This window comes from Leucopleurus acutus, assembly GCF_964270905.1.
Source record: "Leucopleurus acutus genome assembly, chromosome: 8".
Classification (NCBI taxonomy): domain Eukaryota; kingdom Metazoa; phylum Chordata; class Mammalia; order Artiodactyla; family Delphinidae; genus Leucopleurus; species Leucopleurus acutus.
Window position 1 is genome coordinate 107,139,214 of NC_139151.1, and position 27,453 is coordinate 107,166,666.

General features: G+C 51.1%; 1 protein-coding gene across 5 annotated transcripts in view; it reads left to right on the forward strand.

The window, feature by feature from the left end:
• Window positions 1-2,855: 2,855 nt before the first annotated feature.
• NADSYN1 (NAD synthetase 1) overlaps window positions 2,856-27,453 on the forward strand; it is a 35,626-nt gene continuing 11,028 nt past the window's right edge. The window contains exons 1-9 of one of the 5 annotated variants that reach the window (XM_082845192.1): window positions 2,856-3,065; window positions 4,149-4,209; window positions 6,201-6,317; window positions 11,912-11,965; window positions 12,416-12,505; window positions 22,006-22,057; window positions 24,884-24,972; window positions 25,142-25,259; window positions 26,024-26,155. In XM_082845192.1, coding sequence (XP_082701318.1) covers window positions 2,981-3,065; window positions 4,149-4,209; window positions 6,201-6,317; window positions 11,912-11,965; window positions 12,416-12,505; window positions 22,006-22,057; window positions 24,884-24,972; window positions 25,142-25,259; window positions 26,024-26,155 — 798 coding nt within the window. In that variant the 5' untranslated portion in view covers window positions 2,856-2,980. Of the gene's footprint in view, window positions 3,066-4,148; window positions 4,210-5,471; window positions 6,318-11,911; window positions 11,966-12,415; window positions 12,506-14,000; window positions 14,087-22,005; window positions 22,058-24,883; window positions 25,031-25,141; window positions 25,260-26,023; window positions 26,156-27,453 lie in introns of those variants that run through there. The other 4 variants (XM_082845191.1, XM_082845193.1, XM_082845194.1 and 1 more) reach the window with 4 other exon arrangements.

The window sequence follows — 27,453 nt, forward strand, 5'->3', positions numbered from 1 at the left end:
AACAACTTTTCTCATTTTGGGGGGTTTTGCGTTTAGAAGCTTCTCCCATTTTGTAGTTTTAATCGCTTCTTTTTTTTTTTTTTTTTGGCGGTACGCGGGCCTCTCACTGTCGCGGCCCCTCCCGTTGCGGAGCACAGGCTCCGGACGCGCAGGCCCAGCGGCCATGGCTCACGGGCCCAGCCGCTCCGCGGCACGTGGGATCCTCCCGGACCGGGGCACGAACCCGCGTCCCCTGCATCGGCAGGCGGACTCTCAACCACTGCGCCACCAGGGAAGCCCTTAATCGCTTCTTGAATCAGCGTCTCCTGGGCTCTAATCCTCAGTTTGCCTCAAATAAAACTCTTCTATTCCTCTTATAGGTTGGTTTATTGATTATTTCTGTGGACAGCAGGAATGGCCAAGCCTCCTTCATATACCCCTGCCCTAGCAAGGGCATGACCTCGGGTTGGGCAGCTGTGCAACCCAGGCAGCCCCTGGAGGGGAGGGGAGCTGAAGGTGTCTGCTGCTGACCCCAACTTCCAACATCTGGGGCATCGGTTTACTGGCAGAGGGATCTGGATGGCCATCTCTGTGTCCCTCACAGAGACATGTTTTTCCCCTGTAGTCTTTTATTTTGAAAATGTGCAACATGCAAACCAGTTGAATAAATAGTAAAGTGAACACCCACATACTTAGACTCAGCAGCCGCCAACAGTTTGCCATATTTCATTTCTCCCTCCCCCCCTCTCTCTCGCGCTCGCTCTCGCTCTCGCTCGCTCTCGCGCTCGCGCTCGCTCTCGCGCTCTCTCTCGCTCTCGCTCTCGCTCTCGCTCTCGCTCTCTCTCGCTCTCGCTCTCGCTCTCGCTCGCTCTCGCTCTGTAGGTGTGTGTATCCCCTCCTTTCCCCCCTCCCCGAACCACTAATTAGCTACAGATGACACCTCCCTCCTGAACACTTCAGTATCCGTCTCCTAAAAACAAGGACATTCTTCTGCTTTACCAAAATAGCATGAGCACACGCTGGAAATTTACATGCACTCCACGCTGTCGCCTAACATATTACCCATGTTCAGCTTCCTGCAGTTGTCCCAACCATGTTGTTTGTTGCTCGTTTAAAAAGCCCAGGATCCAATCGGGGAACCACACTGTGCATTGAGCTCCTCAGCCTGCCTTCATCTACACCACGGCCCCAGCAGTACTTTCTAGTTTGTTTTATTGTTTCTTTTCCGTCCTTGACAATTTTGAAGAGTCAAGGCTGGCTTTGCACAGCAAGTCTCTTGATTGGGTTTGGCTGTTGTCCTTGCTTTCAGGTTATGCATTGTGGGGCGGGATAATATACTACCCAGATGTCGTATCTTCATGCATCCTAGCAGGAGGCAACATGCTGTCACTTTGTCCTTTTGTTGATGGTAAGTTTGATCGTGTGGTTCAGGTGGTATCCGCCAAAGGTCTCCATTTTTCCTTTCACGATTAACGCGTAAGCTGTGGAGTGATACTTTGAGGCTGTAAATACACTGCTCACAAATAACCCTCGGTCCAATTATCTAGCATTTAATGATGACTCTTGCGTGAACCAAACTACTTGTTGCAAAAAGGGTGATCTAACTTCCTCAACCTTTCAATATTTATTTGTTGGCATTTTTCTGTAAAGAATTTCCCTCTCTTAATTTTTTGTCAGAATGGACGAATAGATTTTTTGCTCATTGAGTTATGATCCTGTACTGTCATTTACCTTTTTTTAAAGGTCCCATATTGTCCCATACTTGGCCAGTGGGAACCCCTCCAAACTGATTCTTCCTTTTCAAATAACATGTTCCCATCATTTTTGGAGAACGTCCTTATTTTCTGCTCCAACCAGACATTGGAGGATTTGCTCCTTCCCTGCCCAAGGCCTAGAACCAGCCGTGGTTGGCAGGAGATATTTGAGCATACTGGAAGGAACTGAGGTATTTCTAGCAATGAAAACTGCCCCAAAGGGTCGAAGTGAGGATTAAATGAATGAACATATAAACATTTTTGTGGTTTTCTGAAATTTCCAAATGGAAGCTCATGAACAAGCATTACTTTATAAACAGGATACATGTTTGTCTGAAATGTGAAAACGTGTACAGTACGTATGGCAGAGGCAGCATTGCAAACCAGTAGAAAAGGATGGCCTATTCCATCAACGATGGTCAGCCAGCTACTTATTCACAAGGGGAAAAAAATGAATTCCTACCCTAAGGGGACTAAAGGGTGAAATGTGAAAACAAAACCTGAAAAACTGCTGGTAGTGAATAGGTTCAAATGCTTCAGAGAGGAAATTGGGTAACATTTAGTAAAGTTGCACGTATGCATATCCTACGCCTGGCGAGCGAGGCGCAGGTAAGTGCAGCTCCAGGGGAAACTGGCAACGGTAGGCGGCGTAGAGAAACTAGTTGCCCTCACACGGGATGCATTACAGGAATGAAAGTAGCAGTGCGCGTGTGTGCTGGCACAGCGCTGCTAACTTAAATGAACGGATAAAGTGGGCTTTATTCCTACAGTGCAGTGACAAATGCAGAAATAACCAAAAGAACGTAATTAATATCACGGGGGAAAATAAAGTTGCACAAGCGTATTAAGATGCAGTTTGCGGGGAGGTATGGGGGCACGCGGGCGGGCCGGCCCCTCTCCACCTGCGCTCCAGGACTTGGCGACCGTCCCACCTGCCCGGTCAGAGTCGGGGCGGCGCGGGCGGGGGTAGCGCGCTGGCACCCTTGCCGAGCACTCGCGGCTCCGCGGGCCTGCCTCCTGCGCAGGCGCGGCGGAGAGCTCGGCGGGCTGGGCGGGGCGGGGGGGGCGGGGCGAGGGCGGGGAGATTGCGGCGGGGCCTGACGCTGGGGCTCTGCTGTCCTGTCCCTGCAGCGCCTGGCGGGACGGGACGGGGCAACCCGGAAGGACACAAGCCGCGGCCGCCTGTCTCCCTAGGACAGAAAGACCCACCGTCCGGCCGGCCTTTTGCCCAGGCGACTGCAGCCAGGATGGGCCGGAAGGTGACCGTGGCCACCTGCGCGCTCAACCAGTGGGCCCTGGACTTCGAGGGCAATTTGCAAAGGATTTTAAAGAGTGAGTCTAGGGGCGGCGTGGGGCAGAGGGGCGAAGGTCCATTCTGGCCGCCAGGCTTGCTGTGACGCACACGCAGCCTTGCTCTGGAGAAACTCGCGGCCGTTGGCATGGGGGCAGATAAGATAAGCTATCTTATGACCACGCCTTTGCCCGTAAGTGCCCAGGTCCTCCTCATGAATGGGGGTGCGGAGTGGGTTACAGTGACTGGGGACACGTGGTATGTACGCGTGGTAAGAAAAGTCTGGCCGTGGAGGTGGAGATGGGAGGGCTGGGGTGAACCTGTCCTCAAATATCTTTGGGGTCGCATGTGACATTTCTAGAGCTGAAACCGACCCAAAGAGGGAAGTGGAATAGGGGTGAGCCCCCCAGCTTAGAGACTGGGTGTGGTCGTTGTGTGTGTGTGGCGGGGGTCCCCATACAGTTGTCACCTGCACCAGCTCACCTTTGAAAGCGCAAGTTTGCACTGTTGACATCTACACCTGAAGTGGGGCTGCCCTGGGCGACCCTACAGGCTCGGCCGCCTCAGACTGGCTGTCCTCAGCTGGTTACTGCAGCAGAGTTGCCAACCGCAGTAAAGACAGAATGATTCAGGTGAGGGCATCTTAGCAGCCATGTGCCTCGGACCTTCATCCTTTTTGTTTTTTTCGATCTCAACCTGCTTTCATCTCATCAGAGCTCAGAGCAAATCTAGTTGGAGTGAAGAGAGGCAGTCTCGGTGGCCAGGGCTGAGTCTCCACTTGGCCAGCCTTTCCTCCCCGGCCTGCTGCTCAAACCCAGAGGCGGCTGGTACCTGCTGCTGGTGCCTTTGGGTCCTGTCTTCTCCCTACACAGGGTCTTCTGCATCTGCTGGTTAATAAACTACCAGTGTGTGACTCCTCCCTCGCCCCGCCCTGCTCCTTCTTGGTGCTGAGGGTCAGCCCTGCAGGCCCTGCCTGTGTCTCTCATTTCCTGCAGGTGTCAGCAGGGTCTGGGAGATGCCCTTTTGTTTTTTACGACACCTATGGCAGCGAGAGAGTTGGATCTGCCTTTGGACCAGTTGTAGGTGCTGAAATTGCCCCTCTTTCTCTCTCTCTGTACATGTAGGTATTGAAATTGCCAAGCACAAAGGAGCAAGATACAGGCTTGGACCAGAACTGGAAATATGGTGAGAGCAGAGCACACAGACACCCCAGGGTGGGCAGGTAGAGGCGTCTATATCAGCTCCCCTCCGCCGAAAGTGCAAGGAAGGAGGTGGCGGGCCTTGAGAACTGCGGACATGCAGGCCCATTTAGGAGACCATCAGAAGCCCGTGAGTGTGCGTGCTTGGCACACTTGAACAAGAGCAGGCCCGGCAAGGCTGGGTGATCCCAGACTCCTACGTCGGGTAACACAGGAGCTCGTAGAGAGGCAGACTTTTCCCAGTCCGGGGCTGATGTCAAAGCTGGCTGGACGTCTGGCATTGCATTGGTGTTTGATATCACATGTGGCCTGGGAGGTGCGGAAGTGACAGCCTCTGAGGCAGGAGTCTGTCCTTGGAGAGGAAAGGGCATCCCAGGTCTGGACCCCGTTTTCATCTAAGAATCAGACTCTCCCCCTTATCAGAACCAGAGGCCGAGAGGAATGCTTTTCAAGGCATTAAGGGTGGCAAAGGCCAGTTTGGGGGTTTGTGTTCACATGTGCAAAGTTTGCTCAGCGTTGGCAACATCACTTCCGGGCCATGCGTAGTGGGAAGGACCTTGTGAAGGTTTAAAAGTGGTTTACAGAGAATTCCCTGGCAGTCCAGCGGTTAGTACTTCACGCTGTCATTGCCGGGGGTCGGGGTTCCATCCCTGGTTGGGGACCTAAAATCCCACAAGCCATGCGGTATGGAAATAAGACAAAATGAAGTGAAATAAGATAAGATAAAATAGTAAAATAAATAAAACAAAATAAAATAGTACTTTACAAACTCTGTACATTTCATTACTGGGACTCCCAGACTGAGAAATTACTCTCAACCCACTTCCCCTGTTAGGACCTCATTGAGCATTGTATTAGTTTTTTCTGGAGCTGCTGTAACAAAGTTTCACAAACTGGATGGTTTAAAACGGCAGGAATTTATTCTCTCACAGTTCAGGAGGCCCGAAGTCCCAAATCAAGGTGTCAGCAAGGCCCTGCTTCCTCCAGGGCGCCAGGGGATGGTCCTTCCTGCCCCTTCAAGCTTCTGGTTCCCAGTTCTTTGTCTTGTGGCCGCATCCCTCCAGCCCCAGCCCCATCTCTTCTCCATGGCTTTTCCTCCTTCTGTTTCATGTAAGGACACTTGTCACTGGCTTTAGGGCCAGGGTCATCTCATCTCCAGATCCTTCACTTACATCTCTAAAGACACTTTTTTCAAATGACGTCACATCCACAGCTTCTGGAGGTTAAGGCATGGACACATCTTTTCGGGGGACACCATTCAGCCCCCTACAAGCTTCCGTATCTATAGCAAGAAACTCAGGAGTAGCTGTGTGAGTGGCATTCGAATGATTAGTCATGGTCCCTTTGCCTGAGGAATGTTTTTCTCTGGGTCCAGCTTTGTTTCTTTCGCATCCCTTTCTTGTAGATTAGTGGAATTTGGGCTACACTGAAGGTTAAAAACAAAAAAATCCAAGAGCAGACACTTTTTGACATGAGAGAGAATTTCTCATTGTAACTGACAACTTTGAGAAGTGGATGGGGCCCAGTCCATGAATTTCCAATAAAGAGCATCGTTTTGGGGGTTTTTTTGGTAGCAGTGATTCCAAGTCTGGCTGCACAATAGAATCTCCTGGGAGGCTTTATAAAGATACCAAGGGGCTTCCCTGGTGGCGCAGTGGTTGGGACTCCGCCTGCCGATGCAGGGGACGCGGGTTCGTGCCCCGGTCCGGGAAGATCCCACATGCCGCGGAGCGGCTGGGCCCGTGAGCCATGGCCACTGAGCCTGCGCGTCCGGAGCCTGTGCTCCGCAACGGGAGAGGCCACAGCAGTGAGAGGCCCGCGTACCGCAAAAGAAAAGAAAAAAAAAAAAGATACCAAGGCCTGGGTTGCACCCCTGCATGTTCTGACTCCTAGGCCCCTAGGCCCCTGCCCCACCCCTGCCCCTGGGCCCACCCGGTGTATCTCAGGGGTTCACTGTCCTGCTCCCTCCCTCTGCAGTGGCTACGGTTGTTGGGATCATTATTACGAGTCGGACACCCTCCTGCATTCGCTCCAGGTCCTGGCTGCCCTTCTGGAATCTCCAGTCACTCAGGATATCATCTGTGATGTGGGAATGTAAGTGCTGGCGTGAGCATGGGGAAAGGCTGGCTTGGAAGGAGGCAAGTTCAAGGTCGTCGTATGTCTGGAGCCATTCTAACATCAGGGAGGTGGAATCTGCACATTTCAAAGATACAGAAGGCCTCTTGTAGAGAAGTGGGGTTTGTTCCCTCTCTAGCCCTGCAGGTACCAACTCCCCCAGCGGAGGCCGCTCTTGGGAGATTCTTTTTGTATGTTCTTCCGGATGCTACTGTGCATGTGGGAACACGCTTTGCACAGCTGGGAGCACAGGGTCTCCCTTTCACATGTATAGCTCTTTCTTTACTTAACGGTAAGTCTTGGGATGGTTCCACATCACTCCATATGGACATGCTGACCATATGGTTCCAGGGGGTGTAGATATATAAATGTAGCTTTCATAGCTGTAGATGCATAGGTGTAGGTTCCTCCATGTGGTATAGGTCCGTGTGGTATATAGGTCCATAGGTGTAGGTTCCATAAGTGTAGGTCCGTATGGTGTACGTTCCATAGATGCAGGTTCCGTAAGTATAGACGTGTATGATGTAGGTTCCATAGCTGTAGGCCCACGTGGTGTACAGGCAGACCTTGGAGACCTTGCAAGTTTGGTTCCAGATCACTGCAGTAAAGCCAAACATAGCAATAGAGCGAGTCACAAAGCTTTTGGTTTCCCAGTGTATATAAAAGTTACATTTACATTATACTGTAGCCTATGAAGCGTGCAATGTTATGTCTAAAAATATACGTACTTACGTTACTTAAAAAATACTTTATTGATAAAAAATGCTAACCATCATCTGAACCTTCAGGGAGTTGTAATCTGTTTCCTGGGGGGTGTTTGAAATATTGCGAGAATTACCAAAATGTGACACAGACTGGAAGTGAGGAAAAGCTGTTGGAAAACTGGCGCCAATGCACTTGCTCAATGCAGGGTTGCCACAAGCCTTCAATTAAAAAAAAAGCAATACCTGCAAACCACAGTAAAGCAAAGTGCAAGAAGACGAGGTCTGCCTGTAGGTCCATAGCGTGTAGTTCCCATGGGTGCAGGTCACGTGGGTAGGGCTCTGGCCTAGGACTATTGTTGAGCGTGTCTGTGACGTGCTTTGTGTAACCAGAGCCCACTGGTGGGCCTTTATGTTGTTTCTGTTTGCATCCTTCACTCTGTGTCACGTGGTGTGGATGTGGCCGAGTTTGCTTTCTTTTCCTCGGCCCTGCACGTGGGCTGCACTGCCTTTTCAAGCTGCTGCGACATCTGTGTGGTAGGTCTCTTCTGAGCAGTGAACAGATGAGATTTTTAACCCCGTTTGTTCGCATTTACTATCATTCTTGACACACGGACCATGTTTGTGTCCTCTTTTGCTGCTGTGTGACAGAGTACCACAGATGCGACACACAGCCACACAAATCTGTGTCTTGTGGGTGTGGAGCTCAGAAGTCTGAAACGGGTCAGCAGGGCTGGGCTTCTGGAGGCTGCTGGGGGAGCATCGGTTTCCTTGGAAGAGTCCAGCTCGGGAGGCCCGCCCGCATCCCTTGGCTCGTGGCCCCTCCCCCTCCCTCCATCTTCAAAGCCAGCGATCATATCACTGCAACCCCTGCTTCCACTGCCACGTGCCCTCCGACTGTCCCTCCTCCCTCACAGAAGGACCCTTGTGGTTATGATGAGGGCCCCAGAGAGTCCGGGAGAATCTCCCATCTCAGGGTCTGTAACTTTGTTATATCGGCGAGGTACCCTTTGCCGCATGAGGTGACATGCTTGCACGTCCTAGGAATAGGGATGGGGACATCATTGGGGGCCTTTACGCAGCCCACCACATGGACTGATTCTGGCCGCTTTATTTTATTTTATTTTTTTTACATCTTTATTGGAGTATAATTGCTTTACAATGGTATGTTAGTTTCTGCTTTATAACAAAGTGAATCAGTTATACATATACATATGTTCCCATATCTCCTCCCTCTTGCGTCTCCCTCCCTCCCACCCTCCCTATCCCACCCCTCTAGGTGGTCACAAAGCACCGAGCTGATCGCCCTGTGCTATGCGGCTGCTTCCCACTAGCTATCTACCTTACATTTGGTAGTGTATATATGTCCATGCCACTCTCTCACTTTGTCACAGCTCACCCTTCCCCCTCCCCATATCCTCAAGTCCGTTCTCTAGTAGGTCTGTGTCTTTATTCCTGTCTTACCCCTAGGTTCTTCATGACTTTCTTTTTTTCTTAAATTCCATATATATGTGTTAGCATACGGTGTTTGTCTTTCTCTTTCTGACTTACTTCACTCTGTATGACAGACTCTAGGTCCATCCATCTCATTACAAATAGCTCAATTTCGTTTCTTTTTATGGCTGAGTAATATTCCATTGTATATCTGTGCCACATCTTCTTTATCTGTTCATCTGTCCATGGACACTTAGGTTGCTTCCATGTCCTGGCTATTGTAAACAGAGCTGCAATGAACATTTTGGTACATGACTCTTTTTGAATTATGGTTTTCTCAGGGTATATGCCCAGTAGTGGGATTGCTGGGTGGTATGGTAGTTCTATTTGTAGTTTTTTAAGGAACCTCCCTACTGTTCTCCGTAGTGGCTGTACCATTTCACATTCCCACCTCTGGCCACTTTATTAAATGTCCTAGTCATCATGGTTTTTTCTTTTTTGTTTTTCCTGTTGTCTTTTGTGTGTTTTCTTTGTTCCACTTTCCTCTGCTGGCCTTGAATTTATAATCCGATTATAATTTTTCTGCTTTTTGTCCTCAAAGTGCTAACAGTCATATTTAAAGATATTTTTCTTTTTTTTTTTTTTTAAACATCTTTATTGGGGTATAAAAAAAAAAATAACCTGTACCACATCTTCTTTATCCATTCATCTGATGACGGACGCACATATATACAATGGAATATTACTCAGCCATAAAAAGAAACGAAATTGAGCTATTTGTAATGAGGTGGATAGACCTAGAGTCTGTCATACAGAGTGAAGTAAGTCAGGCAGAGAAAGGCAAATACCGTATGCTAACACATATATATGGAATTTAAGAAAAAAAAAAAGTCATGAAGAACATAGGGGCAAGACAGGAATAAACACACAGACCTACTGGAGAACGGACTTGAGGATATGGGGATGGGGAAGGGTGAGCTGTGACAAAGCGAGAGAGAGGCATGGACATATATACACTACCAAACGGAAGGTAGATAGCTAGTGGGAAGCAGCCGCACAGCACAGGGGAGATCAGCTCAGTGCTTTGTGACCGCCTGGAGGGGTGGGATAGGGAGGGTTGGAGGGAGGGAGACGCAAAAGGGAAGAGGTATGGGAACATATATATATGTATGACTGATTCACTTTGTTATAAAGCAGAAACTAACACACCATTGTAAAGCAATTATACTCCAATAAAGATGTAAAAAAAAAAAAGATATTTTTCTTTGGAAATCCAGCATTTATCTGGATCTGTAAGCACCACTGAAGAAAACAACCGTCATACCATGATGTCATGGATATTCTCCGTCTGAAATTGTCTTTACAAATTATCCTCCAGGAAAAAGGTGCTGAGCCTCCTTCCTGCCCTGTTTCTGAAGGCGTGTTATCCTTAGCTGATCACAAAGGGCTAGCTCAAAATAAAGAAAACTTAAACAACAAAATAGAATCTTAAAACGCACAACAATTTTTTTAAAAAAAGATCTTATTCGTTTGTTTTCATGACTGAGGAAGGTGAACTCTCTTGTTTGTTCCTGGCCGTTTGCGACACCTGTTCTTTAGCCTACAGTTGAGGTGTCTAATTTATTTTAAGAGTTCTTTATATGTGAATAATATCAACCCATCCCCACATACGATAAAAATACTTTTACTTGTATGTTGTTTGCTGTTTAACTTTATGCGTTGAGCTTTCAATTTTCTGTTTGTTTTTGTTCAAGAGGCTTACTCCAATTGGAAATCGGATATTCACTGAGGGTCTCTGTTTTGTTTAAAATATAAGTTGACCTCCTGCCTTGAACACATTTTTTTTTTTTTTTTAGTTTATTTACTTATTTATTTATTTTTGGTTGCACTGGGTCTTCGTTGCTGCGCGCGGGCTTTCCCCAGTTGCAGCAAGCGGGGGCTACCCTTCGTTGCGGAGCACGGGCTCCAGGTGCGCGGGCTTCAGTAGTTGTGGCTCACAGGCTCCAGAGCACAGCCTCAGTAGTTGTGGCGCACATGCTTAGTTGCTCCGCGGCATGTGGGATCCTCCCAGATCAGGCCCTGAACCCGCGTCCCCTGCGTTGGCAGGCGGACTCCCAACCACTGCACCACCGGGGAAGCCCTTGAACACATTTTTGTATAAATGTGAACACAGGCAGGTTTTGGTTTGGCCTGGGGAGGATTAGAAACCACAGCGGTGGGAGTCCTTGCTGGTGGCATCCGTGTGTCGTGGCCACAACTGGGGGCACCCCCGCCTGCATCCTGTCCTTCAGTCCCTCTGGGAGGAGGAACCCAGGGTAGCGAGACTTAGCCAGTGCAAAGCAGGATTGGGACCTGGCCACCTGACTTGATAGCGCACACTATTAATGGCTGGTTTTATTTCCTCCTCCATCACTCATGTCCCAGGGCATTTATTTATTTGCCTTATTAATTTTATCTGACAACCCATCGTCTTAGGTACCCCTTAAGGCCATCCTCCCGTGGTGCCTGATGTCTTCTGCCCTGAGCGCCTGCGCTCTCACCCTGAGCTGGGCTTCAGCACCTGGGCTTTGCCCAGCTCTGCCTTCTCTGCCATCTCTGCCCAGCTCTGCCCAGCTGTGCCCCAGCTCTGCCCAACTCTTCCCAGCTCTGCCCCAGCTCTGCCCCAGCTCTGCCCCATTTCTGCCCAGCTCCGCCTGGCTCTGCCCCGTCTCGACCCAGCTGTGCCCCAGTTCTGCCCCAGCCACTGGCCCCAGAGCACCCCAGCCTCTGGAGCTTTGATCCCCTCCCCTGCAGAGGAGGAAGGTACCAGGTGGTCCGGGAGGAGATGTAAAACACAATGTCTGTCCTGAGAAGGGTCCAGACAGAGGGGTGAGTAGATCTGCTAAGGGCCCACCACTCCCCACCCCAGCCCCGGCCCCTCGGACCCGTTGCCCCTGCCCTGCAGCCTGCATTCTGGGGTGGGGGGTGTTCGGGTCAGGAGAGGTGCTGGGAGGGAGAACTGGGGAGGCACAGGGGCTGGTGCCTGAGGCCAGCAGGGGACGAAGAGGTGATGTGACAGCAGGGGTGTGAGAGGGGGAGGGAGGGAGCCACTGGAAGGTCCGAGAACCTTCCCGGAGGAGAGGAAGAGCCCTGAGCAGGGAGGGACCTGGTGCTCTGTTTAGAAGACGCTCTCCCATTTAGGGCCTACGCGGTGGCGAAACACTTGGGCCTGTTGTTAACTTTGGCTTGAGAAAGCCACAGGGGGGCCTTCTGATTCTCACAAAGGACGGAGAAGCTTCACATTGAAGCAGACACACAGCTCTGCTCTTCGCCAGCAAGCGCGTGCGTCCCCTCTCTCCACAGGCCCAAGCAGACACATGGCTCTGCTCTTCGCCGACAAGCGCGTGCGTCCCCTCTCTCCGCAGTGCCAACAAGCGCGTGCGTCCCCTCTCTCCGCAGGCCCATGATGCACCGAAACGTCCGCTACAACTGCAGGGTGATCTTTCTCAACAGGTGGGTGACCGCCGGGAGCAGTGACCTGCCTGCCTCCGCTGAGCTCTAGGGGCCTGCGGGCACTCATGCCAGTGTGCTGGGGCACGGTCCCTGGGGGCCCTGTGCAGGGAGGCTTCTTCTGGAACTACCTTAGTGGGGGCTGGTGTACCAGGCGGGTGACTCAAGTGGCACTGCTCCTGGTCTCCACCACCACGGACACCTTCAGGTATTAGAAAGAGAGAGGCCACGGGGTTGGGTGTGGGGACACATGGCCCCACTGCTGGGAGGTCAGTCCAGGGAGAGAGGCCTTGTCGGGTCCCCTCGCAGACCCGGGACATCAGCTGCTCGCAAGTGCCCCCCTGCCGGGTCTTAGCTGCCCTGTGCCCGTCGACTGTCGGGGTGGACGGACCGGCAGCTGCTTCTCGTCGGGTCGTGTTCATCTCAGGCGTGGCCTTGTCCCCCTGCCTGTAGGAAGATCCTGCTCATCAGACCCAAAATGGCCTTGGCCAACGAGGGCAACTACCGAGAGCTGCGCTGGTTCACCCCGTGGTCCCGGAGCCGGTGAGTCGCTGCCCGATGCCGGGAGCCAGGTCTGTGACTGCTTCTTGAACGCTTGTGAAGCGTCTTCCTGCGCGTAGCTTGTGCAGGTCGTGGGGGAGATAGACGAGGATTCCGGGCAGAGTCCCTGCCCCGCAGTACCTGTCGCTTAGCTATAGCTGCTTTGACCCTGCCGATTAATTTATAGCCCACTTATCAGAGACCACATGAGACTCTCAGTCATCAGTCACCCATCCTCCATCATTATACATCTGATCCTGTATATCACGGTTTCCCAGCTCCAGCCCCGTCGCTTTAGGCTGGATCCTTCTTGTCGTGGGGGTCTGTCCTACGCATGGAAAGGTGTATAGCGGCGTCCCTGGCCTCCACCTGATAGAGACGTCCATTTGTGACAATTTAAAATGTCTTCAGACATGGCCAAGTGTCCCCTGAGGACAGAATCATCCCCAGTTGAGAACCCCTGCCCTGTATTCTTCTTATAGTTATTCCTGTCTATTTATTGTTGCTGCTATCACAAATGGAATTTTATGTAGGAAAACTTGAGATTTTGTGTGTTGCTTTTGTAATTGGCCACCTTACTACATTCTCTTATTGGGTCTAGTAGTTATTCTATTGATTTTCTTAGTTTGTTTTTTTTTCAGGTAGAAATTCTATAATAGAAAACTAATTTTACTTCTTTCTAATATTTACATCCCTCAGTTCATTTTCGAAACTACTTTTCTTGGCCAGCGTTTCTAGAACAATATTCTAGATCATTTCTAGAACAAATGTCTTTGATAACAGGCATTTTTGTCTTTTTCCCAACTTGACTTGGAAAGCTCTTCCTGTTTCTGATTTGGTTTCAGATTTATATCCATCCTTAGTTATTTTTACTTTGGGGATTTAAAATTAATTGAGAATGGTTGTTGAATTTATCAATTTCTTCTTAGCATATGTTGAGATGAACATGGTAAGTCTTTGCATGTCTTTATAAGCTCCACATGGATGTGGAATGTTAAACTTTGTTTCCGTTTGCTAGTATCTATTCAGGATTTCCCTCTCTTCCCTAAATTTTTTTTTTTTTTTTTTTTTTTGCGGTACGCGGGCCTCTCACTGCTGTGGCCTCTCCCGCCGCGGAGCACAGGCTCCGGACGCGCAGGCTCAGCGGCCATGGCTCACGGGCCCAGCCGCTCCGCGGCACGTGGGATCTTCCCGGAGCGGGGCACGAACCCGTGTCCCCTGCATCGGCAGGCGGACTCTCAACCACTGCGCCACCAGGGAAGCCCCTCTCTTCTCTAAATTTATATGCCAGTGTTATGTTAGTTAAAAACATTTTTTTTCTGTGCTCTGAATGCTTTAAATATTCTAAAAATCATGTAATATCAAGTAATAATGTGACAGAACTTCTCTTTACAGTTGGGAATGTTGTATCAAATAGTGTTTACTTTTACACTTTTTTAGTGAGGCATAAATAACGTGCAATAAGATACGCAGATTTTAGGAGCTTTCTTTTTTGACAGTTGTGTGCATTCGTGCAATCACACCCTAAAGAAGATAGAGCCATGTCCACGGCACCCCTGCCCCTCTCCAGGTGATGCCCCCAAGGTTAGTCTTCTCCTTCCTTAGATTTCATACAAATGGAGTCACACCATGTACATTCCTTTGTAAATGGTTTCTTTAGCTTAACATGATGCTTTTGAGATTCGTCCAATGGTTTGTTCCTTTATACATAGTACAAATAGTTTGCTCTTTTATATAATAATGTGGTTTTGTAATTCATAAATAATTCTATAAGCTTGATAACAAAAAAGAAATACACAACCCGCCCCCCCCAATCTGCCCCGTCTCCGAGCCCTGCTCCCCATAGCTGTCCATTTCCATTTTCCATTTTTCTCCTTTCTCCTGTAGCCTCTGGGTTCCGCCTTGGTATTTCTTTCTTTTTTTTCTTTTTTTTTAAATTAATTTATTTTTTTGGCTGTGTTGGGTCCTCGTTTCTGTGCGAGGGCTTTCTCTAGTTGTGGCAAGCGGGGGCCACTCTTCATCACGATGCATGGGCCTCTCACTATCATGGCCTCTCTCGTTGTGGAGCACAGGCTCCAGACGCGCAGGCTCAGTAGTTGTGGCTCACGGGCCTAGTTGCTCCGCGGCATGTGGGACCTTCCCAGACCAGGGCTCGAACCCGTGTCCCCTGCATTAGCAGGCAGATTCTCAACCACTGCGTCACCAGGGAAGCCCCCGCCTTGGTATTTCTAACTCGTGCAAACATTGCCATTTCGTGGCCTCCTGCTCTGGAAGGACAGGATTTGGCACACAATTCAGCCCTCACTGTTAGTTTCTCTGACCTCCTCTTCCTAACATGGGCACTTCACAGTTTTCTGGTTAAGTTTGTTTAAAAAGACAAATATTCATCTGAGTGAATTTGATGATCTAATTGGCTTTATTCAATGATTCAGGAACTGGGCAGCCTCCCACTAGTAAATAGAAGAGGCTGTACACAATGGAAGGTTTTTATAGGCAGAAGAAGGACAGGACAAGAAGGTATTAGCGAGAGAAAAGTTTCAGGCCAGGCCTTCCTCTTTGATACGGAGGACACAGCAAGCAGGGTCTTTTTTTTTTTTTTTAGTTGATGTATAGTTGATTTACAATGTTGTGTTAATATCTGCTGTACAGCAAAGTGATTCCGTTATATATATATATATATCTACATTTTTTATATACTCTTTTCCATTATGGTTTATCACAGGATATTGAATATAGTTCCCTGTGCTATATAGTAGGACCTTGTTGTTTATCCATTCTGTATGTAATAGTCTAATTTGCTAATCCCAAATCCCAATCCTTCCCTTCCCCCACCCCCCTCCCCCTTGGCAATCACAAGTCTGTTCTGTATGTCTGTGAGTCTGTTTCTCTTTCGTAGGTAAGTTCATCTGTGTCATATTTTGGATTCCACATATAAGTGATATCATATGGTATTTGTCTCTCTCTGTCTGACTTACTTCACTTAGTACGATCATCTCTAGGTCCATCCATTTTGTTGCAGATGGCATTATTTCATTCTTTTTTAGGGCTGAGTAATACTCCATTGCATACATACACTGCATCTTCTTTATCCGTTCATCTGTCGATGGACATTTAGGTTGTTTCCATGTCTTGGCCCTTGTGAACAGTAACAGCAGGGTCTTCGTCGTGCAGAGCCTGCCTCCCCAGTGTGAGCAGGACGTCAGACTGACTGTTCTCAGAGGTTGAAACTGCAGTGAAGTCTTGGCTTCCTGTCTTGGGGCAGATGGCTCCATTTTGGGCTTGCTGTTTCTAACCAGTCACAGCTCAGTGTTCCACGATCGGCCGACATCTGCGTTCACAACTGAGCCGCAGATTGTGTTCTGAATCCGCGTTTCTGCGCTCATTTCTCCTGCCTGGAGTCGACCAGTGTCAAGTTCCTTTGCTTCCAGTCTCTGTTCTCGCCCAACACCCCTCCCACAGACAGACAGGCACTTCCTGCCCCAGTCTGCTTATTGTCCCCCAGGCTGGCTGCACAGCCGGCACCCCCTCCCTGTCACAGTTCTCTGGGACTTCTCTTCCCTCCTGGGTTTGCTCAGCCTCCTAGATGACTGTCTTCCCCTGTCAGTCACTCATTTGCTGAAACTCAGCATCCAGTAGCTTTCTATGATTCTACCACCACCAGGCAATGAACTCAGTGCTGATACTGTCTACCTGGAGGTAGTGTCTGACCCCACAGGTTCAGGGCGCAGCCCCACTGAACTGCCCCCCACCCTACTTCAGATGCCAATCACAAGTCTGTTGCTGTGGACACATCCATTTGTCCAACATGCAGCAAACCAAATGCCGAGATGCTGAGGTTTGCAACTGTGCATTCAGGCCACCCAAGATGGCTGCCCTCTTGGCTCTCTGTACATCCCCGCTGGACCAGTCCCTGCCTCACCTACACCCCACTCACCTGACTCACCTTCCCTCTTAGTCATAGAGCCTAATCAGTAAATGCCTGCATACTTGCCCCCTGGCCCCAGCTAGTGACGACTGTTCTAATCTTTAGATCAGAACTATCTATGACAGTTTATCAAAGGGGCGGTGAGGGACATGCCCCTTTGCTGGTTTCCCTGGTAACCGATGAGCCAACCTCCACGTTTTTGTAAAACAACTGGGCTACGTGAAGCTGGGAGCGTATTCAATTAAAGAGAGGAAAAAAAGAAAGAAAGAAAAAAATAACTGAAGTGAGCTACCTCAGTAAAGGCGGTTTACAGGCAGAGGGGTTTTAACAAGCTGTTCCCGTCTGCTGCTCTGCAAGACAACCTCAAGAACTCCTTTTAGCCGTAGCTTCTGTTAACTCTGTTAACTCCAGGGGGCGTGGTTTCAGTCCCCCCCCCCCCCCCCCCCCCCCCGTCAGCTTCTGTTAACTCTGTTAACTCCAGGGGGCGTGGTTCCAGTCCCCCCAACCTTCTAAACATTTCTCAGTCTTGAGGAAAGGGGGCCATGACCACTCTGGCTGCTTCCTACTGAAGAGGGATGTAGGCCTAACAAAGTTTTGACGAATGAAACTGTTTCGAATTTGATTGAAATACTCACAAATCCCAAGATGAGGCCAAGACTTTGGGCTTAAGGATACAAGGCAAACAGCAAGTAGAGAGTTACGACAAAAAGGGCTATAAATCCTAGCAAACACAAAATGACATTAACCAGTCCCTCAAACATAGACCTTATTCTTGCTGGGATCCATTAGAAGATATTTCTTAAGAGATCAAATCCAGGTTTTGGGGATGACATTTGTTGGAGCCCAGCTGCCTTTTGTCTGATTTTCTCTAAATAGGTTTTAACTTCGGATGTGATATTAATACATACATAGCAGGAACTATTGGCCACTACATACATGCCCCCTTTTTCTGTTAAAATATAACCTAAAGTAATTTTATTGTCCAGTAGCCTTCTGGCTAAAGGATCTAGAGCCCTCTGCTGGGAAGCTATGGCTTGAGCTGGCTCGTTTGCTGCTATTCCTAAAGTAAAAGATTTCGTAGTGGGCTTCCCTGGTGGCGCAGTGGTTGAGAGTCCGTCTACCAATGCAGGGGACAGGGGTTCATGCCCCGGTCCGGGAAGATCACACATGCTGCAGAGCGGCTGGGCCCGTGAGCCATGGCCGCTGAGCCTGTGCGTCCGGAGCCTGTGCTCCGCAACGGGAGAGGCCACAACAGTGAGAGGCCTGCGTACCGCAAAAAAAAAAAAAGATTTCGTAGTTACAAGAGGAGACCTTGAGGACATAAGTTTGCGATTGGCAGCAAGCAGATACTGTTTTGAGAACAGATGGTGGTGTCCTTGAGTCCGATACAGTTCAGAAAATTCAAGTTCTCAGTGATACTGGGGCATGTCTGAAACCACACCCACCATGGCCATCCAGCTCTGCTTTGGATGCCTGAACCACAGTTACTCTATTTTGATTTTTGAATCCACTCTTTTCCTCAGTGGTTAAAGCAGACGTACAATGCATGTTTGATAGGCCACAAAACAGGTCGTTCTGGTTAGTATAAAGTTTAAGTTAAATCATGTATAAGCCAGAATGACTTCCCCATACCTCAACATGTGAAAATGTCCTCCATCATTTTCCCCTTTTGATTTCAGATCTTTTGATAGAAAGCATTTATGATCAAAATATTTGTCCCTCGATGCCAGGGCGGTTGCTGCCTGCTACGGGCCCATCATATCACTCGGTGCTAGGCCAGCTTGATATAGATATAAACAGATATATATGCCTAGTTATCCACGTTGGGGAAACTAATCAGACTCAGTGAACAAGCACAGAAGTATGCTAGCAAGGAAACCTTTTATAGGCTATACATTTTATCAATTATACTGAATTGTCAAGGAAACATTTTACATGTGCTTTTAGCAGTAGACTTAAAGCAAGCACTGGTACATGTCACGAGTACGTATACTCTGTGACAACTTCACTAGAGGATTTTCTTTCCATCTGAACTTTGGGGGCAAAGGTATGGTTAGAAGTAAAACAATAACTTTAATGTTGATAGGGGAGACAGACATTTGGTAAACAGTAAATTGAATTAGTAGAATGGGTCTGGTCCAGATTCTTGGGTCAGCTGTCTACAACTGCTGTCTTCTTCTCATCCTGGGGTGGGTGTTGTTTGGGTCAGCAGTCCTTTCTGTAGACAGTCTGGTGCAGAGACCCCTCGTAAGTGGGAAATGTGAACTCAAGAGTCAGTTCCCTTGTTTCACTGTGCTTGAGCTACTTATGAATACCTGATAAGGGTCCTTTCATCTAAGTTGGAGACAGAGTCCTTTAAATGATGACTTTTGTTGTTGTTGTTGTTGTTGTTGTGATATGCGGGCCTCTCACTGTTGTGGCCTCTCCCGTTGCGGAGCACAGGCTCCGGACACGCAGGCTCAGCGGCCATGGCTCACGGGCCCAGCCGCTCCGCGGCACGTGGGATCTTCCCGGACCGGGGCACGAACCCGTGTCTCCTGCATCGGCAGGCGGACTCTCAACCACTGCGCCACCAGGGAAGCCCGAAATGATGACTTTTTTAGTATGTATAATCCCTGGTTGCAGGTCATGGGGCCTCTGATTTTCATCCAAAGAGAGATTCCTGTGATCAGCTTCTGAAACAAGCTTCCCTCTTCCCACTGGTAACCACTAGTTTGTTCTCTATATCTGTGAGTCTGTTTCTTTTTTGTTATATTCAGTAGTTTTATTTTTTAGATTCCACATATAAGTGATATCATACAGTGTTTATCTTTCTCTATGTGACTTATTTCACTAAGCATAATGCCCTCCAAGTCCATACACAATGTCGCAAATGGCAAAATTTCATTCTTTTTTATGGCTGAGTAGTATTCCATTGTGTCTATGTATCACATGTTCTTTATCCATTCATCTGTTGATGGACACAGGTTGCTTCCATGTCTTGGCTATTGTAAATGTGTTGCTATGAACATTGGGGTGCATTTAACTTTTCAAATTATGTCTTTGTTTTCTTCTGATATATGCCCAGGATTGGGATTGCTGGATCATATGGTAGCTCTATTTTTAGTTTTTTGAGGAACGTCCATACTGTTTTCCACAGTGGCTGCACCAATTTACATTCCCACCAACAGTACCCAAGGGTTCCCTCTCTGTTCTGTTCTTTGATGCACCTAATATGTTTTCATATCTTCAAATGTTTTAATTTTTCAAATTATTTTCTTAGTTTTGAGCTCACTTTTTATCTTCTATTGTCTGATTATCTTTGCTATCTTGCATTGGCTTCTGTTGTCTCTAACTCTATGCCAGCGTAGATCTCTAGTTCACTTTTTTTGTCTCCATTTCTAATGTTGAAATGTTGAATCCTTTCAGACCATCACTCATTTAATGGTGCCTGTAGAAACGGTGGCAGTGGATACTGAGCTGGAACCAGAAGCTTTCATTCTGGTACAGTTAAAAAACAAAACAGAGTTTTTACCCTTCGGGAGTCGTGCCAAAATGGTGACAATAAAATGGTTCTGTCACTGTGTCCCTGCTTTAGTAATGAGTCCGTCACAGCTTCAAGATGCTACTTCAGGCTTTTGTAGGAAAACAGAAAAAAGGCCCAGTTCTTGACTGCAGAGAACTTAAGAATCTAGGTTCACTTTCATTAGATTCTTAGGTGGATGCCCCAAATCTGAACCCAGCAAGACGGGGGTGTTGGGGGGCGGGGGTGTCGAGGGGGCTCTTGTAGCTCCCAGAGGGCCAGAAAAGACTTGAAATTAGCATGGCCAGGAGTGGTTTCTTGGCAGAAATATGCTGCTAGGGTTTCTCCAGGGGATGTTCACTGAGGAAGAAGAACAGCCCATCAGAGGAGCTGTGCAGAGCAGGAGGGGCTCAGGTGTGGAGGCAGCTGGAAAGATGGGGCGGGCCAGCATGAAGCCAGCTTGGAATGACTCACTGCCGATCCGGAGGGTTTACTGTCGGTACTCTGGTTCTTTAATGAACTGTGCGGACCTCATGAGCCATCCGCTAGGTGTAGGCTGGCTTTGGAGCAGGGCGTGGCGAGGAGCAAAGGGGAACCTGCGTCGTTCCCTGGTGGGCTCGCCTGCATCTGGTTCTGAATGGATCTTCGTGCAAATTGAGGGGAGAGGCCAGGGTGAAGGGAGAAACCTCGGGGCGGCTCTTCCCTCTAAAGCAAATTGTGACGCAGCGGCATCGCCATCACCGAGCCTACCGATGGCGAGCTCATTATGGGATGCCAAGGCAGCTCGGGGGTCAGAGGACGTCTACAGTTTCTTTTCCCTTCATTAGTGAGGGAGAAACAGCATTGTCCTCTCAATTTCTCTGCTTTTAAAATTTACTCAAGTAAAAGCCACGAAAATCTCCCAGAAGGTTCTTGTGAATTCCAAGAAAGCAAAAAGAAATCTAGTTAATTAAATGTCTTAATGGTGCATCTGGTAACAGCCTATTTGAGGTCAGATTTGGAAACCATCTATTGTTCGAATTCTACCTTCTAGTGTAGACCGTGGGATGGCTTGTACTGAAGTTGTGTATTAAACTCTGTGTCCAGCTCATACAATCTGGGACGTTATTTTATTACTTCAGTGATGATATCCGTTTGTCACCGTACGTTGGGTTCATGCAGTGCGATCATTCTGATTCAGGACCCTTGATCAGGAATTCCACCTGGATGTCTCCGTGGGGAAATACGACTGCTTTTCAGATAACCCCCGTGACATGCCTCTCCGATGCCGCGCGTGAAAGTGTTCACACAAGTTTGTGCCCGAGGCACAGCGAGGCCAAGCAAACTGAAATGTCAGAGTTCGGAGCAGAGAAAGGTTTTCTGCAGGGCCGCGCAAGGGGACGAGGTGGCCCAGGCCCTGAGAAGTCTCGAGCTCCCCGAAGGGTTCTGACAAAGCGTTTTTAAAGGCCAGGAGAGGAGGGTGTGGCAGGGTACGCGATCAGTTCGTGCGCAGTTCTCTGATTGGCTGAGGTGAGGCAGCAGGGTGGTGTCACGGGGTGAATGTGATCAGTCCTTAGGCTCCAGGAGACCTGGGGCCACGTGTTCACGGTCGCTGAGTAGTTCTTCCATTTGGCGGTGGTGGTGGGGGGTGTTCACATCTGTAAAGCAACTCAGGAAATGGGCATCAACTACTGTTATCTAGGTACTTCAGAGAGGAGCTAACGCAGAGGCTGTGGGGGAGGCCCCCGTGGCGTCCTGGTCAGTTACAAAAGGGTGGGGAAGCCAGGCCGATGGTGGCAGAGCGCCCAACGTCTCGCTGTCGCGTGGCCTGGGCGCCTCACCGCGCAGATGGTAGCAGAGCGCCCAGCGTCTCGCTGCCGCGTGGCCTGGGCGCCTCGCCACGCAGATGGTAGCAGAGCACCCAGCGTCTCGCTGTCGCGTGGCCTGGGCGCCTCACCGCGCAGGCTCATACGGGCCTCTTTGATGGTTCCTTGGCCAGCCCATCCGTTCCGAGCTCTCGTTTTGCTCTGCGTCTGGGTGCCGTTCTGCGTATTTCCCGGATGGTCCTTCTCACATCTGTGGTGGTTTCCTTTCCAGGCAAACAGAGGAATATTTTCTCCCCCGGATGATACAGGACCTGACAAAGCAGGTGAGTCTCGGAGAAGAAAACCCGTTCTCAGTCAGACGTCGCTCTGGGGTGGGCCGTGGGGGCAAGACCCGTTGGGTCAAAGTGATGGGCATCACCATGGCCCGTGTAAGGAGCACAGACAAAGGGGTGATGTCTGTAACAAGTGGGGAGGGTCCCGGGAGCAGAGGTGGGGGGACGGTGGGCGTCTCCTTTCCCCTGTGTCATGCCTGTCCTGTCCCTGCCCTCTCCTCTCCTCTGGCTCACTCAACGGGGTAGAGGGCTCAGGGGAGCCTGGGGGAAGGGGTTCCAGCCCCACCTCGGCCGGCCGGCTGTTCCCTGCTGGGCTGGGGCTCGGGCTTAGGGACTGCTCAAGAAGCCGGGTTTGGAGGGTTTCTAGTTATAAAACTCATGAAGGACTTTCCTTGGCTGCCTGTTCATTCTGTGAAAACTCAGCATCAGAAATCTGTCTTGTCCTGTCTTATCTTTTGCACCTGGCTGGCCAGGCCTGAAGAGCTTTGACTTTGCAGCCTTATCTGGGGACCTCAACCATCCCCTTCGTCCTGGAAGCTGCTGCGGTGGGACAGCTGGGACCCGGTGCTGTCCACTTCCTGCGGGGCGTTGAGAGCCAGGGGCACAGAGCGGGTGTTTTGGGGGGGGCCCTGATTTCTCTGGCTCCTGCTTGAGTTTCCATTCTGGTTGCCAAGTGTATCAGTTTGTTTAGGCCACCATAACCAGGCACCACAGCCTGGGTGGCTTAAACAACAGACATTCACTGTCTCCAGTCCTGGAGGCTGGAATCTGAGATCCAGGTGTGGGCAGGGCTGGGTCCTCCTGAGGCCTCTCTCCCTGGCGTGTAGACGGCCGTCTCCTCCCTGTGTCCTCACGGGGTCGTCCTTCTGTGTGTGTCTGTGTGCTTTTCTCCTCTTCTCATAAGGACACCAGTCACATTGGATTAGGGCCCCACCCTAGTGACCTCATTTTACCTTAATCACCTCTTTAAAGATCCCCATCTCTAAACACAGCTACATCTGAGGTGCTGGGTCTTAGGGCTTCCACACATGAATTTCGGGGACACAGTTTAGCCCATGACACCCAATTCTCTGCACCCCTCACTGTTGTGCTCAAGGTGGCTCATGGGGACACACTGAACCTCCGCAGTGGAGCAGGTCAGCAGGGACGCATCTGGACCTCGGGGATGGATCTGGGGGGGGGGGTGTGGGACAGGAGTGCCCTTCTCCCCGATCCCACCAGCCCCCAGACCCCTTTCCTCTTTATGCCAGGGGTCTCCGCCTGCCTCTCACTTCCCTGGCCCTTGGGCCAAGATCACCACTGCTCGAGAGCCAGATTAAGTCACTGGCACCAGTTCTGATCCCTAAGAGAGGATGTCCGGGGGGCCAGCTTGGGTTGGTGCCCCCCGCGAGGCAGTCAGGGCTGGGCACAGCTGAGGTTGGGGACAGGGGCTCTCAGCCAGGTCTGGTCGCCTCCCATGTGACCTGGAAACTTTTCTGACCGTGAATTGCAGCAATGGGAACAATTTAAGTGCATCGTGATCCAGACACAGTGAGTGTGTGTGTGTGTGTGTGTGTGTGTGTGTGAAACAAGCATTTCAGCAGCAGTCCCCCTGCTGCGAGAAATCCTCCCTTTCATTCTTCTAGGACCCTTTGATATCCTAGAAAATATGCCAGGTGACCCCCCTAAACCAGCGTGGGGGCCACCTGCAGGTGGAAGGACGCTGCTTGGTGTCCCTGGTTGAGAGCAAGTGGCAGAAGTTGGCCCTGGGTGCAAGTGGATTAAAGTTCAGGGGAGTTTTCAAGACACAGGGCAAACCAGCCCCGTAACTGCTGTAACCTGGATAATTCAGGTCGGGGGCCTGTCACCGAGAGCCCCCCCGCATGCTTTGCTTATCACCCTGTTGCCCCGAGCCCTGGTCTTGTCACAGGAGGATGGGGTCAGGATTCCAGCCCTAACCCTGTGATAAGGAATGCGAGGCACCCGTTGCGGGGTGTGCAGGGGTCCCGGGACGGCCAGCTCGGGGTCCTGGCTGAGGGCTGTGTCCGTGGCAAGAAGCATCGGAACAGGAAATGCCAGGCCTGCCCCTCGGTTCTTGTCCTTGGTGATAAAGGAGTTGAACCCACTAACACACGTCAGGGGACCCAAGCAAGAGTGCTGGGATGCGGTCCAGGCCCACCGGGATGATTCTTCGGCTCAGTGAAACGGCAGCGCAGCTGAAACTTGGGCCCCGAGAGAGGAGGCCAAGGTGGGCCCCACGCCCGGTGATCCTGTCAGCACTTGGTCATCTCGGTGACTGCGGCAGCCTCAGGGGCAGCTCCGTCCCTGCCCTGGAAGCTCCCACCCCTCCGGGGACGCGAACGTAGCTCCTAGAGACGCAGGGAGCCTGCGTCCTGCCCCAGCCCTGCCGTTCAGGGGCTGGATGACCCGTCGGCTGGCGTGAACTTTGTAAGAGCTCAGTCCGTTCGTTTCTGACATGGGGATGGGACCCCCAGGAGCACAGATGATGTCAGAAGAGCACCCAGCCGACGCTGCTGCCGCTGGCCGTCTGGGCCCGTGGAAGCTTCAGGAACCGAGTCACAGTTCGCTGCAGCCACACTCAAGCTCGTGGCAGCTCAGCTCGGCCTCCAGGTGTGACTGAGGCCCTTGGGTCAGCGGAGGAGATGCCTGCTGGCCCCTGGGCTGGGAACGCTCCGGGTCGAGGAAGGATTCATTAGTACTTGAAACAAAATCGTGGCCTTCATGCAAGTCTCATGCGTGACATCTGGCGTCCTGGTTCAGTACCTGGCCCAGACGGGATGGTCAAGGGGTCTCAAGCGCTCTGGTCTCCCGACCCAGGAAACCGTGCCCTTTGGGGATGCTGTCCTCTCCACCCGGGACACGTGCATCGGGAGTGAGGTCTGCGAGGAACTCTGGACACCCCACAGGTCAGCCTTGCCCTCTGCGCCATAGATCCCATCCTCGCTGGGCCCCGGAGGATTGGAGGTTTGCAGCCTTCCTGGCGTCATGGCCTGGGGCTGGGGAGATGCCCTGGGAGCTGCGGGGCTGGGAGGGTGGGTTGGGGACACCGGTCTCTTTGCCCTCCGCTGCCCACAGCCCACACGTGGACATGGGCCTGGACGGCGTGGAGATCTTCACCAATGCCTCAGGCAGCCACCACGTGCTGCGCAAAGCCCACGCCAGGGTGGACCTGGTGACCATGGCCACCACCAAGGTAGGTGGCGGCGGGGATGCTGGAGCGTGTCTGTCTCACGCTTGTGACCCCAGCGCCCAGCGCTGGGCAGGGCCTGAGCGTGAGGATGCCCGGTGCTTCTGGTCACAGCCGCAGCCGATCGGTGTGCGTGACGCCCCTTCCCGGGCCCCACTTGCCTGACCTCATTTAACCCTCAAAACTGCCCTACGGGCCAGGTGCTGTTGACACCTCTGCTCTTTGGAGCAGGACACTCGGTACATGGCGGTCAAGTGGCCCCTGGGCTCACACCCCAGCCGTCCGGTTCCTGGGCTCTTGACCATCATACTGGTCTCAGGACAAGTGACATGGTGACCGGGAACCAGGATGCCCGTTGGCACCACAGCAAGGCACGGGGAACGCCCACGAGTTTGCCCCTCTTGCTGGCAGCGTGACACCATGGGCTGTGTTTGCTCTTTCCTGGGACAGAGTCTTGGCTTCGTGACCTGGGGGGGGCGGGGGTTGTCTTCTCTGAAGCTGCATCTCTCCTCCTGTCTGGTGGAGGTGACAGCGCCTGCCTTGAAGGGTAGTTGGAAGGCGAGAATGAATGATTCGTGTGATGCCTGGTACCTTGGAAGGCCGTGAGCACCACAGCTGCGGACGTTCCCTGGAGGCGCACATTTTCTTGCTGGGGTGGGGGGCTAATTATGACACAGTCGCAGGGGCGTCTGAAGCTTCGTGTGTTTGGGCCGGAGGAGGGTGAAGGTGACGGGCCACAGTTGACCGTTGCCGTCCCCTGCATTTTCCAGAACGGCGGGATTTACTTGCTGGCCAATCAGAAGGGCTGTGACGGGGACCGGCTGTACTACGACGGCTGTGCCCTGATAGCCATGAACGGCAGCATCTTTGCCCAGGGGTCCCAGTTCTCTCTGGACGACGTGGTACGAACCAGCCCGCGTGGGATGGCGGGAGGGTCTCTGGTTCAGGGGCTGTGTTCTCTGTTCTCCCCCATGACGGGGGGTCTGACGTGGCCCCCGTGGTGGGTCCTGCTGGTTTTGATTGCTTCCTCTTCACCTCCTTGGTTCGGGAGGGAGTCTCACCCTGAGGTTACGGGAACCGCCCGCACAGCACGCTGGACGGATGGGATCCCCGGCAGTTTATCAGCCCCACGTGCCCTGCAGGGTCCCCCCGAGGCTGCACTTGGAGCTGAGGGAGAGGCCAGGAGCTGCAGGAGCGGGCTTTGTAGTGACAAGAGGGGTGACCCCTGGTTCCCGGGAGGATGTGATGGGCTTGTTTGAAGAATCCCACAGCCGGGGCTGGCGGGGAACTGGAGCCAGTCCTCAGGAATGAGCAGGCGCCGCGCCTGGTCCCCGTGATGAGCGCGGAGCCCGTCCGTGGGGGCGGATCCAGGAGGGGGCTTGCAGGTGGGCCATTAGGGGGTTTTCCCCAGAGATCAAGGCAGCACACGTTCCCTGTGGGCCCTGCCCCGCGGGTTCTGGAAGCAGCATTGGAGACCCCCACCCTCCTCATTCTGGGGGGCGCCCTGGTCTCACTGGACTGATGACCAGCTGGGGGCGCGGGGGGGCACGTCCCCCCAACGTTGTCATAACCTCACTGGAGCCACAAATAGGAAAACTGCATACCCTCTGCTTCTGAAAACGCATTAACGTGAGTACAGAGCTTTCCCATGTAATTGGACATTAGTTTCCTTTACAGAGAGAATAAGACGAGATGAAAAGGTGCTTGTAGAGAATCGTGTGGTTCTCCCCGTTGGTTTTTTTTTTTTTTTTAAGCACCCAAGAAGGAAAATGGCTGTTACTGCCCCAAAAATGGGAATAGATTCCACTTCCGCAAACGCAACACAACGTAACTTTCAGTGTTGCCGGGAAGGGTCACTTTTACTGGGCTCAGACGGTCAGTACAGGTCTCACATGGCATCGCACATCTTGTCTTTGGATCCAACTTGGGTTTTTTTGGAAACAAGTGTTGGAAATGCTCACTCACAGAGGCAGGTGGTAGCAAAAAAAAAAAAAAAAAAGTTTCCGGGAATTGCTCTGCCGGAGCAAAAGGCAAGCGGCGTCACAGAATAAGAAAGTCTCCAGGACCCTCTGTTGTAACTTCTGTCGCTTCACCTCCTTGGCATCCACACAGATGAGGTGATGTTTCATGCCTTCCGCAGTCTCCTTGGGGTTGTTGGCAAGGAAGTGGTTATGAAACCAAACTTCGGTTTCAAAATGGG